The sequence below is a fragment of the Thamnophis sirtalis genome, unplaced genomic scaffold (assembly GCF_051295495.1).
Source record: "Thamnophis sirtalis isolate CommonGarterSnake01/CBP01778 unplaced genomic scaffold, rThaSir2_p1.2 scaffold_5, whole genome shotgun sequence".
Lineage (NCBI taxonomy): Eukaryota > Metazoa > Chordata > Lepidosauria > Squamata > Natricidae > Thamnophis > Thamnophis sirtalis.
Window position 1 is genome coordinate 101290320 of NW_028261385.1, and position 18583 is coordinate 101308902.

Sequence of the window (18583 nt, forward strand, 5' to 3'; positions counted from 1 at the left end):
ACTCAGTGAAGATTTATTGGAAAATTTATTTTATTCTGTCATTAAGATTCTGAGGCAGTGAAGCTTTTGATGTGCCACTAAAACAGAATGTACAACCTACACAAGCTTCCAAAGACTTTTCGGATCTTGCTCTTTGTATACAGTTCATTAACATTCCTTTATCACTTGTGGTGATAAAAAAGGCCATTACTAACCTTCTCATGAAAGAATCCCTGAAATCTTCCTATATAAATTGAAATACGTAGAATACTATTTTAGTATTAAAACATTATATATTGTCTCAAAATACTTTGCTTACGATTATTATTATTGATTAATTTGTATGTCACCTACTTCACCAGATTAGATACTGCGCAGATAAAATAGGTAAAATCTAAAAAGGTTTTGTGATAACACTTAGGAAATTTTGTAATGTTCTTTCATTAACTTGCGACTAATAAGACAAATCCTATAGTTCTTGAAATCCATTTCAATTGTTCCAAATAAATGTTTTGCAGGAGACAACAGGAGAACAGGATGGACCATCAGTGATAAAGACTTACAGGTACAATATTGTGTTTTGTCAATTTTATATTAATGTCTTTTCATTACTGAAAAAATAAATCGTAAACACTTCTGGGGATCTCGTATGTTCTCTAAAACCTTATAGAATAGGTGTCCTCAATCCTCGGGTCGCTACTGGGCAGTAAACTGTTCTAACCCAGGCCACCTGAAGTAGCAGATGAACCTGCGCATCTCCTCTTGTGCGAGCAGAAGGTGAGGGTGCGCATGTATGTGGTCCATTTATGTGAATGGCAGGTATGCGTGCTCACTGATCACACAAATGGAGCTGTGTGCATGCACACACGTCCCTGCCACCCACATGCTCTGGCCTGCAAAGCCAAAAACTCTGTTGTAGAAGATAATCAAATAATTGTGTTAATTAGAGCTTCATGTAAGGTTTTATTCCTAGATATGTTTAAGTAAAGTTGTGCTATGCATAGAGGATTGTTCTCACCTAGCTGCTCAATTTTATCTCTAAACTGTTTTCTATCCAAGCTGAAACTTCCAGACAAGCTTTCATAACAGAGCTACATAACATGTTCTATTATAGTACCATTTTTGGATTATTAGGATATGCATCCTGTCCAGCATCATAATTGGGCAATTAAATTGAATATTATAACTTGTTACTTATTACAAACAGTTAGACTACTAAACTAAATCCATCTAACCACAATGCCCCTGTCTTCTCAAAATTCATCTTAGGTTTATGTAACCATCCATCCCTCTGTTCTTCCCAGGACTTATACAGAACTGCAATTAGCACAGTGCTGACACCATGTCACAGATGTCTAGATTATAATTTGTAATAGTTTGTTATAAGTGTTACACATCAGAAGGCAGAGAATGGAATCTTGAGGGATCCTACAATGCTGATACTATGAAGTCAAGTAGAATTAGCAGAATGCTGTTATCTGTTACTGAACAGTAGGAATGTTATTAACCTCTCTTCCCTTGGCCTAAAGTCAAAAGTGGTTTGAGAGTTCATGGCCATCATGGGTTGTGTTGAGGATTATTCTCATCAACTGATGGATAAAGTTGCTGAGATTTGCTTGACCCTGGAACACAGCTGTGATGGTCATCTGGGGATAACTGGACAAATTTCTGAGGAAGTGGAGAGAGTCCATAGAACTCCAATTTGCAAGCCACAAAAGTAATTCCAGAACAATCACAGTGGTCAGTGCTATTAAGCATTACTGAGAGAATCATAGTTCATTTCTGTAATCTCCCTCCCCCCCAATCACACACACACTAAGAAATGGAGACAAGGAGTACAACTGAATGCCTCCAGTAACAAGGCATTAACTACTTCCTGAACCCCATGTACAGGTAGTCCACAACAGTTGAGTCCAAAATTTCTATTCTAAGTGAAATAGTTGATAAGATTTGCCCCATTTTATGATCCTTCTTGCCAAATTTGTTAAGCGAACCTCTGCACTTCTTAAGTTAGTAACATGGTTGCTACGTGAATCTGACTTTCCCATTGACTTTGCTTGTCAGAAGGTCACAGAAGGTGATCACATGACCCAGGGACACTGCAACCATCATAAATATGAGTCGGTTGGTTTCCAAGTGTCAGAATTTTGATCACATGACCATGGGGATGCAGCAGGGGTCATACATGTGAAAAAATGGCATAAAGTCACTTTTTTTCAGTGCCATTGTAACTTTGAACGGTCACTAAATGAACTGTTGTAAGTCGCGGAATACCTGTACTCTTTCTACAAATTCTTACTAAACATAACAGGCTCCTTCAAGCATCATTTTGACCTTGAAAACTGATCTTTCAGGTCTGTGGCATAAAGTCAGAAGTGTTTGTGAATGAGATGATCCTCAAAGTCCCAATCTACTCACCCCTCAAGAAAAATCTGCTGAGCAATTAACTGAGGAGATCCAAGCATTGAAAAGAGCAGTTTATAACATAAATGTCATAGCAAATGCAGTGCAATGACGGAAAAGAAATATATTTGCTGCTAACAAATGCTTCTCTAATGTATGCTTTGTTGATTTACTGTGAGATTTATGCTGCCCGACCTTGTCATAAACTGACTTGTTTCAGTGCTTGGAGTTCTCAGAAAAGATGCTTTCTGAGTTTCTTCTAGTCAGAGAAGGGAATTCAGAAGTGATATTGTAAGTGACTTTTTAAAGAAATTTTTGCTACTTATTCCTTAGCAAAAACTAGAGCTTTGACAGCATGGTCAGCCCTTTCACCTGGTACATTCTCCAGAACATTGAGGAATTATTTGACTGTAGTCACTCTTGAGGATATTCTCAACTGACCTTCCATTCCTTCATAGAGGGACTGCTAAAGTGATCCCAGTTTTCTTCAGGAATTGATCCATTCCCAGCCACCAAAGTTAGTTCTCCAATGATTGGTTATGATCCTTCCTTTACAGATCCCATTCATTTACTCAGATTTTTAAACTCCCCAGACAATTAGGTCTCAACACTTATTAAAATATTATAATAAAGGAGAAAATGTAAGAAGTCTGAAATGTATTCATTAAAAGGAGCAATAGAGTCAAATTTAAACAAAACCCTCAAGTGGTATTCATGAGAAAGACCTGGTGAAAAGGTAGGTCTTTGAAACAATCTATTTGGAGACAATTCAACTCATGAATTTCAGGACATGGAGCCTATGTTGAGATCATAGACTCCACCTACAGGGAACACCAAATTACAAGCATCTGTAAGATGTTTCATGGCCAGTCTTGGCAAAGATATTCATGAGTATGTCTGAGAACACTCCTACAAGTTAAAATGGAACTGTCATACTAAACCCTTAATTCATGGAAATGGTCCAGAACACCTTGGCAGATAATATAAAATATCCCAGAAAGATCATGCAGAATCAATGAAGTTGGGCTGTCTTTGCCTGTTAAAGAAAGTAATATATCAGCCATATTCCCAAATCAAGGTCTGAATATAGATTGAAAGCATAATGTTTATGCAATAGGTCAGTTCATTACTATTGTTTTATACCCGTTGTAAAGTCTGAGACATCTGCCGCCATTTCTAATCAATTTGGAAAATCCAGGCAAGCCAACCAAGCTGCAATTTTTCCTCTGGAAATCCATTCCTACTCCCACACCATTCAAAGGGTGTTCATCCCAAATTTTATAGCTAAAGGTCTGTAGATATTCTCAGTCATCCAGGTCATCATTGACCCAAAAGTGCTTTTTCAAGAGGCAACTGCACTGTCTGTTTTTTCTTTTGAAGACGTTTCGATTCTCGTCCAAGAAGCTTCTTCACCTCTGAGAGAGCTTCTTGGATAAGAACCAAAATGTCTTCAAAGAAACACCAGAAAGTCCAGTTGCCTCCTGAAAAAGCACCTTTGACACAATGTAAAATCTGCTTAACCCCCATCACCCACAAAATAAAATAGAATAAGGAAAGCTTGCAAATTGTGACTTCTGGTATTCTTTCCAACCACTTAATATCAACTGTACTCTGAGTCATACAACCAGGAGGGAAGGACTCTAAAATGGAACAATTCCCAGCATATACAACCACTCCACCCATAGGAATTCATTGGAGAATTTTGTTCAATTTCCTTTTTTTCCTGTCACCTGTTTTCCTAAAAAAGAAACACTCCATCAATGATTGGGAAGTACTCTACATAATAGCATGAGTTGCTATTAACAGTTTTATTATTTTCCTTAATCATCACGTAAAGATTGAAAAAGCCTTTCATATAAGAATTCAAACAATGGTATGGGTTGTGGCAATATAAGCTGAGAGAGATGGGAAGAAGGCAGAAAAGGTGATGGAGGAATCTTCTGCTTCATTACAGGTGAATTTTCTTGGAGATTTCACACACAAACACACACGCACACACACACGCACACACACACCCACACCCCTCTACAAACCTGCTATTGCTCACTCCACTTAGGAGTTCTGCTTGACTGGTCTGGCAGTGAGCTGAATGGCAGAATGTCTAGAATAAACTAACATCTGCCCAAATGTAGCAACTGCTTTTTTTCTAGCTTCCAGTCATGGTTTCAAGGCATTGGTGCACTCCTGAACCTGTTTCTTTCCTTTAAAAAAAGCACCCATATCTACTGGTAGTAAGATTTCTTAGTGAGGATTTATTATTTATGTGGGTGATGCAGAATAGGCAATAGCAGTAATGGGCACCTACTGGCTTTCTAATGCAAAAGGCTACAGTTGATAGTGACCATGTTATTTAATTAGAGGAGCACATACTGAGCCAGGTATTAGGGCTTAAAACTAAAGGTCAAAGAGCTGTGTGCACAGATGTAAAATGCAGGTGATGTGTAATAAGAAATTGGAGCATTAACTTGAACCATGGAATATCAGAAATATTTGGAACTAAGAGTGCAGTATATAGAAATATAGAAAAATACTTTTGTTTCTTGAGAAAAAGTCATCCTCAAGCTTTTCATATTTGGAAAAAGAGATACTTGATTTTTTTTCTTTCTTAAAGTCATAGTCTAGCTTTTGATTTTCAGTTTTATTTGAATTGGTATATTGACCAACTTCTAAATTTCTGATCTGTGTAAAAACATGGATATTTTTTGTTGGCAATTCAGTGGATGTTTCCTCATGGCACTTTATGTATGCAATTTAATAATGTCATCTCTACATTCATTGGTAGATTAGTTATTTTCCCAATTAAATTAAATGTATTTTGCAAAATATGCTATTATTAAACAATATTGTCAATATTATTGACTAAAAGTTTTAGAAAAAAGTAATTTCCAAAAACTGCTTTGAAAAGGACATAATATAATCCTGCAAAAATATTTACAAGGTACTTATTTACAGATAGGAAGCCTATCTTGATTCTAGAGGATGTATATGTGTAAGAACTATAAAAATAAACACTTTTCTTTTAAAAATTCAATATCTTAGGCTTGATTGTTATAAAAGCTTAGAGTGGCAGAACATTAAGCTTTCAACTTCTAATAAAAATCCTTTTGTTTCCTCAGGCACAGATTGGTAATTATATTTCAGTGCGACATAACAACAGATATTACACAGCGGACAAAAACGTCACTTGCAGAAATTGTGATAAACGAGGTCATTTATCAAAAAATTGTCCTGCCCCAAAGGTAAATGTAGTATTTCAATTTGTTTTATTGCTAGCTGAGACTTTCAGACTTTAAAACGCTGGTCTGAAATAATTTTACTGGCTGGCGTTTTGAGAAAGAGAAAAGAAAGAAAGCAATTTCCATGCTCTCAACTGCAGTGGCAGTTTAGACCCAAGGAACATTACCTGCTAATTTCTTTGCATTGTGGATCCTATCCTAGAGATTAATCAGAGGTATTAGGAGCATGATTCCCTTGTAAGAGAGGAGATGGAGTATTTGAAGTTGGTGCTTTCTTCAGTGGCTCTCAGCAATATAATCCAATCAAGAGAGACCCAGTGGCCCATGCTGAGGATTACCAGCTGCTCGCTGAAGATTTCTTTTCTCTTTCCCCCACTTTAGTGAATGAGTGGACAGAACAATAGGGCTTGTGAGAAAGTGAGATACAGGCATGCGTCCTATAATTAGTCCCCCCTCTGCCCTCATTGAGGAAGCAAATGATAAAACACAGCTTTTACACCTTGTACCGTGTCCACCTTGCATACACTTTCTATTTCTATATGCATGCCTAGAAGAATAGGGAAAAAATGTCCACTGAGCTGATGAGAGAATTCATTCTACATAATATAGAATCCATAGTATTGTGCATAGTGGTTGGCAACCCAGTGCTAATAATTTTTCATCAGGACGATAGCAAAAATGTACATGTTTAAATATCTCCAGGATAGATTTAAGCAGTATGTCTACATTTTATTAGTTGTATGCTCATTGGCTGAAAGATTATGGTTGAAACAGAAGTGTAAAATTTCACTACGAGTTCAACACACTAATATCATTAATACCATGAGACATTTAAAGAATGTCTCAAAAAATTAAACAATGTGGCAAATTGAGCGGTGAGCAAGAATATATAGAGCATTGCAGAATGATAAGACAATCCATTGGCATAATCAGTTAGTTAGTGGGAGCTTTCCTGATTGCTGTTAGATACAATTTCATGTGTTCTTGTCACAGAAAGGCATTCCGGCTATCTCTGTGAATATGAGCAGGTTCGGCCACTGCCCTTCATTAGCAGTTCCAGTGGAAGTGTTATCTCTACATCCATAGATAGGTGTCAGCTGGAGCCAGCTTTCAAAGCCTTGGTGGAAGGTTTGCAGAGGACACAGCTGCTTTAATGCTTTGAAGAAAGATGCTTCAATCACAGCGATGCACTTTGCAAACCACTTCTTTCAAGTGCTTTCTACAGTACTGTTATCTAAGTCTTAAATAATAGCTGGTAGATTCTAGGAATTGAATTCCATGTATCTTAAAGTTGCCCGGTTTGAGGAAACACTGGTCTAAGTAACTACTTCTGTTCAAGCAGATTGGTCTTATTGGTGGAATTTTGGGAGGACCCCTTGTTGTGCCTAGCAGTACTGGAGATGATTCATTTAATTTATGTTTTAATTATTAATTGAGGGCTTCCTTGTGTAGGCTATGCATGAGATTATGAAATAGTACAATAGGTCTTAAGCGAAGGACTTAGACGTTCTCTGTGAATATAAATAGAAGCGCCTTGTTTATTTTACTTAATTTAAATTCCTCTGATTCTATAAACATTTGATCATTTTTGTTTCTTCACATTTATGTTGCAGAAAATTCCACCCTGTTGTCTTTGTGCACAGAGAGGTCACCTACAAAACAGCTGTCCAGCACGATTTTGTTTAAATTGTTGTTTGCCAGGACACTGCTCTAGAGAGTGCCCTGAGAGAATGTACTGGAAAAAACATTGCAACCGCTGTGATATGAGAGGTCATTATGCAGATGTGAGTACATTGTTAACAGAAACTACCCAGTGAATCTTTTTTTTCTTTCTCCCCCACCCCCCACCCCCAATGGCTTATAATCTGTATTCCTATTTATCCATTGCTGGTTTCTTAGCATATGTTTGTCTGAAGACACAGTTTATATGTACAAAATTCTGCACCATAAATATGTGTAAAAATAATGAAAAAGAATGCAAAAATAGAAATACAAAAGCATTACCAATAGGTACTGGAATGCTAAATTATTGTTTGAACAATTTTTTTTAATTTCTGAAATGCATTGGTTTCTATGAAGTAAAATATTCTATAATTCATTAAATGAAGTTTTGGCCTGGCATTTTATTTTTGTTATTAACAGAAATGATTTCAAATTATATAAAATTTGCAGACATGCTTATCCTTTATGAATACATTAGAAATGCAGTTTGCCTTTCCTGCATATGAATAACCATAGAAAAACTTACAAAAACACAATGTATGCATTATATTTTAAAATGTATATTTATTACAGGTTTAATATAGAGACTAAATTTCACTATGAGAGTATAATAAACAGCATACTTACCATCTCATTCTTCCCAATGGGAATAATACCAGCATTCTTTAAGCAGTTGTTTTACGAATTATTAAGTATATACAACTTAAAACACTCAGAATGCAATAATAATAAAGCTGATGAGAAAATAATCTAATTATTATGTTCATTTTTTTCTTAGGGTCCAAATTATTTAGTTTTGTATGGCATATAATTACATTATTCCAACAGATCTCTGACCAGAAACAAATAATGCTGAGGAAGTTAATAGATGCCATTTATTTACATATCTCATCAAAATTCATAGCAAAAGTTGGTTGCCATGTGATATTCAGCAGCCAGAGCTTTGTAGCACAGATTTGCCAGATAAACAGCTTGCATATTCTCTTCTAAAAACCATGTGCTAAGAAAAGCTGATTAGGCAGTGTGTGTGTGTGTGTGTGTTTTCATAGTCTCAGTTTGTAATTTTTTTTCTTATAATCGTAACAGAGAAGATTAGCTGCTATTCATGGTATTGATGTCCAATCATTTATCTCTGGAAATTTAACCAGGTGTATACATTTTATTTATATTAGAGATTCTGAAATACTTCCTTTAAAATAGAAAGAGTATACAGTCTTTTGTATTCCTATGTTCCAATTAATTTCTTTTTCAGTTTCTGTGATGAAGTATAAAAAGTTAACATATATAAGATCCATTAGTGGGAATGGGAATGTTGTTTTTTACAAACATGAAATTGATTTTTTTTTACTATGTTATACTTTGGAAGGGATGATACATTGTAAAGATTTCATAATATAGGAAAATTGTAAAAACTATTTAAATTCTTGTGAAGATAGGCGTCAAAACTGATGGTTCAGTGCAAATTAGAACATAATTTTCAAATGCTGTTTTTCATTTGCCCCTTTCATTAAAAATGAATCCTTCTCTGATCTTCTCTCATTTTCATTATGCCACTTAGGCATCCTTGAATAACTTTCCTTTATCTTCTGCATTATACTGCAGTTACTCATGGAAGTTCCTTCCATTATCATGTATGATTGCAGCACCTGTCCTTTGAAATAGCATCCTCTCCAAGATTCATATGGCACCCAGTCTGTAGGTGTTCCAAAAATCCTTGAAAACCTGGCTTTGCTTCTAAGCTGGAGTGAATTGGTGTCAAACTCTCTTGGTTTTCTTTTTCTAGTATATTGGGTTTGTTTCTCAAGACATTTTTTTCTTTGTCCTTTTATTGCTTTCTAGTTTTAAAATATCAGCTTGGAGGCATCTTTGATTTGAGTGGTTATAAATCCAATAATATTAAATAAACCAATTAGTTGGCTAATCAGTGTATGTGTGAAAAAAATCCCACACTTTATCAAGAAAATTACCTTATCAATAAATAAGATGCACTTAGACTGATAAGACTTGTTCCCAACTTGTAATAACTGTGAGGATAGAACCGTATATTTTTCCTAATCTTTGCGACTTCTCAAAAATAACAGATACTCAACAAGTTCTTTTTTTAATATTTAATTCATTTGACAGTATGAGTGAATAAAATCTGAACTCATATAACAAATGTAGATGCTATATCAATTTTAGAGACAATCTTGCCTCTTCAATTTGCTTTCAGGTTTACTGTTTCTCCCCCACCCCTTTCATACTAAACAATTTAAATCCTTTTTATTATTAGCATTTTTTTCCCAAACTCAAATACTGTAATATTGTTCTCTATTCACATCTTATGTAATTTAGATTTTTTTAAAGAATTTCTGTCCAGGTCCATCTTTTCCAATTAGGGTTTCATGTCACTGAATCTTAGGTATTACTGTTCTATTAAAATCTACTTCCTTGAAATCTAAATTATGTTTTTACTGATATGCTCAGATATAGTTTTCCATAAAATTGAGAACTCCTGTGCTGCCTGGTCATTATTTCCATATCATTAACAAAAATGCTTTTCATTGGTTAGAATCATGTCAAGGAGAGTTGATCCCCTTGTGCCTTCTTTCAGCTACTGATGGAGAAAACTGTTAACCAGGCCAGTTCAAATTTCCTAGTGAGACCAGTCTTGGCAGAGATTGCTTTCTAACAGATGTCAGTTCAATTAAAAATCCCTCCCCACCTCTCTAAAAGATTTGCAATTTCCTTTAAAAAACAACAACAATCCACACGTACTTTGTTGGCTGATAGTAATAGACATACACCATATTTTGTCCGTTCTTCTACTTTCTTTAATTTGGATTTACCAATGGTTTTCTCAGTTTTCCTATTTCCTACTTTTCTAAACCCGTTAGAATTTAAGTAAACACTTGTACATAATTTAAATAAACATTGTAGTTCATCTTTTGCCGTCCCCCTCCCACTTTCTGTTTATTTTGAACAAGTTTCATTCTTCACTGCCAAACTATGCTAATTATGGGATCAAAATTCAAATTTTATTTGTGTAGTATTTAGGCCATAACAAACCAATTATGACTCATCTCATAATAGCTTGTATTCATCAGATTATATTTATCCTCTTGCATTAAAAGTTACAATGTTTATTCCTATATTTTCAATAGGATTTTGCCAGTTTCTTCTTTGAAGAAAACTTCCTTAGTTTTATTAGTTTTTTTACAGCAACATTGTGTCTTTACATCTGAGCTTTGCCACTAACTTCTTAATGTTTTAGTTCAAAGCCTAATCTTTCTAATCAAACTCAGCATCCTTTCTGAAAAATCATTTAAAACTATGCATGCAAAATTCATTCAAACTTATTTCTAAAACAACATGATGCATTTATTTGAAAGAATGCATTATAAAAATATAATAGGATTAAAAAAATGAAATGAATGATAGAATTTCCAAAGAGTAATACATAGTAAATGTTTGAAAAGTGCATGTTTTCCGGACAGTGTACATTTCCTTCTTAATATTTATAAGCATATTTATTTGAGAACAAAATCTATTATTTCAGTAACATTTGCAAAAATAGTCTTAAATTCCATTTAATGCATTATTAATTGATGAAATATTACTTGTCTGAAAATAAACATAATGAAATCTCAGATTTAAGTCAATGTATATAACAATTTTCTAAAAATCAGATACATTTAAATCTTAATTCAGCATTCCAAACATTCAGATATATTTATCTTCTATTTTAAGATTTTCTTGCTCAGAATATTGTAATATTGTCATCGTGTGGCTTAGATCCAAAAGTGATTTTATGTCCACAAAAGGACTGTTCTACTTAGCCGAAGAGTGCAAGTTGGGAAAAGTGAGCCTAGAAATAGAAAGGATCCTCCATGCATGCAACATCTTTTACAGAATTCTTCACATACTCTTTCCTAAGATCCTATTGGTTTCCTAGGTTTTGTCTGGCTCATATTCTGATACAAACTCCATGAGTTTGTGGGATTACATTCAGAAGATGGTTCCTTGAACATTGCTCAAAATAACAGTACAAATATAATTTTTGCTTTACCTTATGGATCTTTTGCTTAGATGTTTCTAGCTGTCACTTGTCTAATTTATATTATTTAGCAGGGCAATTTTCTGTGAGAATCTGTTCTGTTGGCTTTATACTTAGCTCCTAAGCACTGTATTTGGTTTTTGCATAATGTGGGCATCAATATAATTCTGGGTCCCCAACATGGTGCCTGAAGTACTCTTGCCAATGTGCCCATATAATCCCTTATTTATTCCCTTGACTACTCTCCCTGCTTGACTTTAGTTCTTGTCTTATGAGAAACTGCAAAGCAAAGTGCCAAATTTCCTTATTTCCCAAAATTCTTCTGTGTCTCAAATAACCCCATAAACTTTTGAGACAATAAAAATGATTGACAGGTATGTTCACCTGCCCAGAGAGGAAACAAATGTAAGCAAAGGGAATGGGAAGGACAAGTAAGTATTCCCATAAATCTGGTAAATAGTTATAGTACTGTAATATTTTATGAAAGGACAAACCCATCCAGTATCTACTTTATCAGAACAACTACATGTTTTCAACAATCCTGATGTGCTTACCATTCCCAAAAGATTGGAGAGCCTTATTACAATCTAATATGCAAATGTTAGTGGAATTGAAGTTGACATAGGCAAAATGGAAATTTCTGTTGTGGGCAATCAGAACCCCTGTGAGATTCTCCTGACCAACTTGCTCAGATTGAAGAAGCTACTTGGATAAGCAGTGAAACATTTCAAACCAAAAAAGAAAAGATAGTCCAATTGCCATGACTCAACTTTCAGACAGCTCTACCTGGATGACTGAGAATTTTCATTGACAAATCAGAATCCATGTACTAGAATTGCCTTCATCTTACAGTTAACATTGATAGGCTTTCCAGTGTCTCTCATGGAACCTATGGATCATATCTGAACTGCAGTGCTATATTGGCCTCTTGAGCACTGAGTTTGCAGTTTATTGTTATAGTTTCATAGCTGTGGACAGAACAAAACAGATTTTCAGTGGAAATGCATTTCTAGATGAGAAATCTATGGCAAGCGTACACCTTTGTATGCGGAGACATTGCTATAATGCATAAGAGAGCAAGTGCCTGTTTATTTCCCTCTCTCTTGGTTATGGAGTGTGAACATTTAGCATGTTACAGTAAGTATTTAGAAGAATGTGTTCTCAAATAACCACCCTGTCCTCTTCGACCTGCTCCAGGAAGTAACACAAACTTGACAAAGGTAAGTGCTTTACATAGACATATGCAGGAGAACAAACTGCACATGTCTATGTAAGGCACTTACCATTCCCTGTAACGATCTGGACCCTATACCTGTGTGTACTTTGAAATTTCCTCAGTATATAAAAATTACAATGAATCTTATTGCAAAGGGTGCTTTTAGGATTCTCTGATTCTTGTAGTGCATATAAGTTGAGGAAGGGTTATCTGGGGCAAGCTGTTGATAGGGTGTCCTGAAATGTTTTATTGATGACTTTAATCTGCTCCCTTCCTGTTAACTGTCATGCAAAGGTAATTAATATGGCTTGTATTAGTAAATCTTTTGTTTGCTGCAGTGGCTTGCAATGGGGCAGCTCTTAACAGCAGCGTTGACAAAGCACAAGAGAATTCTGTTAAAAAGTTGTGTTTAGTAATTGTAGTCATTGTGTCAGGCCATAACTGACTTGGAGCTGAAGGATTTTTGTGAGATGAGTAGCTGTGCCAGCAGGGACCCAAGTCTCCTGGGCCAGCCGCACTCTCATTAAGATTTGCCGCTAGCAGTGGCGGTGTTCGGCAAGTATGTGACGTGCATTCTGTTATTGTATGCTTGGCTTGTCAGCCTGCAGCTTTCTGACACTCACTTATGTCACTCTTTATTCAGAGAGGAAGAAGCTTTTGATAATTTGACAAGACAAGCTCTTAAACGATCTAGGTCATGGCCTTCACTGTCTGTGATTGTGAACATATTTCCTGAAAGCCCTGTCACTCATCACAGCTACATTTTCTCCCGGGGAGTCGTAGGCCTGTCCTGGTCTCTTGTCAGCTCATACATTTTGGTTATTCATATACCAAATATAGTCTTGGTGGAGGGATGTTTTTTCCCCTTCACTTTTGCAAATGCTAGCATGTTAGTAAGGCTAATCCTTTCTCCTGTGTTGTGTTCCCAGCAGGGTTGTGTTCAAGGGTTCTCTCTGGTACAAGGCAGACAACTGGCCAAGGGGAGCTGAAAAGGAGGAAAGGCCGCTTAGTGCTGTTTTTGTGTTTGTTCATTGTTGTGGAAATATGAGAACTGGTGGCAAGGGCCTTGTCTATTGAGCACTTGAGTCTTGGTCTGCTGTCAGGGGCTGTTTAAGATTGAGTGTTTTATTTTCTTTGATGTTCACATTTGAGAATAGGGAAGTGGGAATTAAACAACAGATGCACTAAGCCGTTGTTCTCATAAAACAATAATTAGCACATGATAAAATTCAATATGGGTCAAATGGAACAATATAAACTCTTGATTCATCTTGTGTGACAAAGTGGCTTGATCTGTGCTTTATTTTTATGAATACTCACCAGTCCGAATTACTGATAGGGTAAATATTTGGAATTTCCAGTTGTGCAAAACTTAAGAAGCAAACTGATTACCATTTTACAGAGATCCAGAAGTGTGTTTGTTGTGAAGAATAGGCATTTTATGTACATAGAACTAGATGTTAGTTCAATTGCACCACTGAGCCAGAAAATAAATGGAATACTCTAATGTAGAGAAATTCTGTAACAGTTTTTCACCTAGAGAACAATTTATATTTAATCAGATATTCAGGTGTTACCAGATTTAGAGGTACTGTCTTCCATAGCAAGCAATTCTGCATCAATTAAGCAATCTATAAACTATAGCAATTATTTAGTATTTCAGTGTTAAGGGAACAATGCTTTGAAGCTAATCAAAGAATGAATTGGTCTCAGATTTGTATGAGTCATTTGGAAAAAAACATTTTTTGAAACATCTTTCAGGATATTCAATCCTAAATGCATTTGATTAGAGTTCAGTCACATTGTACTTAACATTAAATGCTATGTTAAATATTAATGTATCTTTACTTGGGACAAAAATAGTGAAAAATACTGAGTGAGTTTTAGATCTGGGTAATTTTGTTTATTGTGTGGATTTTATTTTATTTTATTGTTCCTTATAGGCTAAAAGTGAAGAAATATTTATATGAAATTTAGCCGTTCCCTAATTTATGTTTCATTGCTATTTTTTGAAGTCCTTAATTTATTTCAACCTAACAACATTGCATAATATTAATGTTTCATCCCCTGTTAGAGGTGATATATTTGCTAGAGCAAATTTTAATATTATTAATACACTGAGACACATACTATAAAAATGCCATTTTTGCATCAGGCTCTTCATTGCCAATAGTTTTTCAGCCAAATTATCATTGAGAAAAATGCAGTGATCAGGACCTAGCCAGAACTAATGGATAAATAACTGTTTGTTTATCACTATGGTAAGCCAGTGAAAATATTGCCAACAGTAAAATCTATTTAAAGTTTGAAAGTAGTAGAATACTATTGTATTGTAGGATGAAATGGGGACTCATAATTTAGTTCTGATTTCACGATCTGTTTAGGAAAAGTAGATCTGTTTATTTTTTGTTTCATACATGTTTATTATTTAATATATGGGTTTTAGGGTGTCTATCTCTATGTGTATAAAAGCATGCATATATGTGTGCATATACAAAATAGTTAAGTCCTCTTTTCTTTATGTCCACATAGATATTGAGTATAGCTTACAGTTCCCCTTCTAATTAAGTAAAGTCTAAAAAAACACCAAAGTTTGCATTTGGATGAGAAAGAAACTACTCCATTATATCTTTTTAAAAAAACATATACATTGCTTAAAATTTCTTAGTTTACATTAAACTACAATTATTAGAAGAAAATTGCATGATTATTTTAGAAATTATTTTATAATATGTATTATTATAAACCTAATTGCAATGATTCAGAAAGTGGGCAAATTAGTCGCATTACAGATAATGGAAAATTATTAGAAAAGAATTGTCAGAGCAACATCAAAACAGCTATTTTATAAAATTTGAAATGGAAAGTCTGCTTTTATTTGAAAATTCCATATTCTGTTTCTAATGTGAAAATTATAGTGAAAAGGAAATAGATAGTGTTAAATAGTATTTTTTTGTATTTTCTTATAGTTGTACTCCAGAGAGTACAACCATAAGAATTGTTCTGTGCATTCAAATGTGCCTTATTTTGCTATGCAGTTCTGTGAGGTAGAACAAAGTGGAATAATGCAGAAATTGTAAAACCACAAGCAAAAAAGCATAACTACATGCAATATTTTGATTAAAATTAAAATTGTATTCAAAAATAGAATAACGATTAAATGAAAATATGATTTAAATCAATCTCTAAGTGATGTATCACACCACCCTTAAAAGTTGAACATCTCTGGCATTTATTTACATTTTGGAACTATTATAAACTTGTCTTCAAAAGTTCTAAACTTTAGCAAAAAGAAAGGGGGAGAAACTGTTGCTGGCTTTCTGACAATGGCAGGGAGTGTGTTAAACCAGTGTAAAATTCAATTAAACTGTCTAGCCAGGTTTTTGAAGCTGAAATGCAGACCCTCTCAGTTAAGCTTCTTATTTTCCTGTGACCGACACCAGTGGTTACTGTGTTATGCCAAAATCAACAGGCTGTAAAGCACCTTGTTTCATGCTCCCAGCTGATCAATATTTTTATTTTCCAGGCTTGCCCAGAAATATGGAGGCAGTATCACCTAACAGTAAGTAGAAACACCTTTTTATTTTGTCCTACACCAGGCCTATTTACTCTTCTGTGAACTGCTGACCATAAAATAGAGACAAGGATCTTTTGAAGAAAGTTAATAAAATATCTGATGAGAGTTAGAATTGAAGAATGCAAGAATATCCTATGATATTTTTTTTCCTGACATGTTCTTCTAAACAGTTTGTGTAATAGAAATTACCTATGGTAGTACCATGTCAGTTTGCTGCATATAGCTTCTTCAGAAGTACATAACAAGAATGAAATGTCTCCTTTAAACACCAACAATATCAATAAGTGAATCATGGACTCTACAGAAACTGTTATAGTTTCACTGTTCTTGTGATTAGTTGCTTTGATGAAATACCATAATTAGTACTAAAACAAAATTTTAATATCTGTTTACAATGAAGTTTATAAAGCACAATCAAAATGTACAACAAAACTTTCACTTTAACTGACTATTAATAGTATTAAATATATTTGTGGTAAACTTCATGCAAAGTTCTGTTTGGCTTCATAATTTACTTAACTATATCTAAATTTCTCATGGGAAATTGGAATGGCTGTTGGCAGATCATAAAGAGATAAACTGGCTCAAGAACAGAACTTATTTCTTCGTGGACTGATTTTTTCTTAGAAGAAAATATAATTGATAGATGGATAATACATATGACCACAAGAGCGATTTTGAGTTCCCCTATTTTTTTCTATACTATTGTATGATCTGTTTCTTTTTAATCTTATATACTTTTTACAATAATACATTTCTGAAATTTCCTTGATTGTGCATTTTTTTGCAGAATCAGAGATAGCCTGAATGTGCATTGTTATATAGTATGGCTGAGGTTTTCAAGAAGTTATGATGTAGCTTCTCTGTTCAAATAGGAATTTAATATGGAGTAACTACTTAGATTATTATTTGGCTACTTTAATCTTAAGGCTGCAAAACTATCACTTCTAAAAGTTTTGTTTTGTTTTTAAATTGCCTCAACTAATTTTTGATGAATTAGTAAGCTTTCGTGTTATACTTATACTATATTTTGGATTCTGAGATGAAAGAATACAATCTGCTTGTGTGATTCTGGTAAAAAGCTTTATATTTTTTGTTCCTTCCAATATTTATAGAACAGAATAGAATATTTTTTATTAGCCAAGTGTGACTGGACACATGCAAGGAATTGCAATTACATAAAAATAATAAGTTATCTACCTAAATTGTTTTCAAAGAATATCATAAAATTAAAATACAAGACGTGAAGCTATTTATATTGATGTACTATGGACATATTTACATTAGCCCTCAAAATTATGAAATAAATACTAATTCATATTTGAATTTATAAGCTCATGTTAAAACAATATATTCCACATTTGTCTCTTTAAGTACAGTTGAATCAGATTGTAATAAACCAGAATATGAAACATATAGGAAATCTGCATAAGGAGAACAAATTTAGTGTAACATACAAATATATACCATGTAGATAATCTTTTAATCCTACTTATTATGCATGTTTATCAAAAGGGTTATATAAAATGTGTGGTTATTTTTTCATGCATAAGCAAAATGTCTCTAATTAATTGCTTTGAATGCTTCAGATCAATAGAACATATTTGTTATTTCTGAGACTTCATAAATTTTATTCATTTTTCTCTCTTACTAAGAGAAGGGGTGCCATCTATTGACTCACTGTGGTTACCACAGCCAAAATCATTACCAATAACAATGGCTAAATAAGTAGCTGATAGTTACAGATTGCTTTTACCTTTTTTGTGACATTTTTGGAGATCATTCGAAGGCACGGGATAAAATACCACCAGTATGCGGACGATACTCAGTTGTATCTGTCCGCCCCGTGCCAACTCAATGAAGCGGTGGACGTGATGAACCGGGGCCTTGAGGCTGTTAAAGACTGGATGAGAGCTAACAAACTGGTACTCAACCCGGAAAAGACCGAGTGGCTGTTGTGTTTCCCTCCCAAAAATTTGGCTAACGTTCCACCAATCAGGCTGGGGGGGCAAAACTTATCCCCCTCAGATAGGGTCCGCAACTTGGGAGTCCTCCTGGATCCACAGCTGAGTTTTGACCACCACTTGTCGGCTGTGACCAGGGGGGCATTTGCCCAGGTTCGCCTGGTGCGCCAGTTGCGGCCCTACCTGAACCGGGAGGCTCTCACAACAGTCACTCGAGCCCTTGTGATCTCTAGGCTGGAATACTGCAATGTGCTCTACATGGGGCTGCCCTTGAGGAGCATCCGGCGACTTCAGCTAGTCCAGAACGCGGCCGCGCGAGTGATCATGGGCGCACCACGGTTCGCCCATATAACACCAATCCTCCGTGAGCTGCGCTGGCTACCTGTTGATCGTCGGGTGCACTTCAAGGTTTTACTTACCACCTATAAAGCGCTCCATGGTAGTGGATCT

General features: G+C 35.0%; 1 protein-coding gene across 1 annotated transcript in view; it reads left to right on the forward strand.

Annotated features, from left to right (window-relative positions):
* Positions 1-502: 502 nt before the first annotated feature.
* The window catches only part of LOC106537455 (zinc finger CCHC domain-containing protein 7), a 57417-nt gene continuing 39336 nt past the window's right edge, over positions 503-18583 (forward strand). The window contains exons 1-4 of the mRNA XM_087716297.1: positions 503-544; positions 5499-5621; positions 7232-7402; positions 16119-16154. Coding sequence (XP_087572423.1) covers positions 7349-7402; positions 16119-16154 — 90 coding nt within the window. The 5' untranslated portion in view covers positions 503-544; positions 5499-5621; positions 7232-7348. The remainder of the gene's footprint in view (positions 545-5498; positions 5622-7231; positions 7403-16118; positions 16155-18583) is intronic.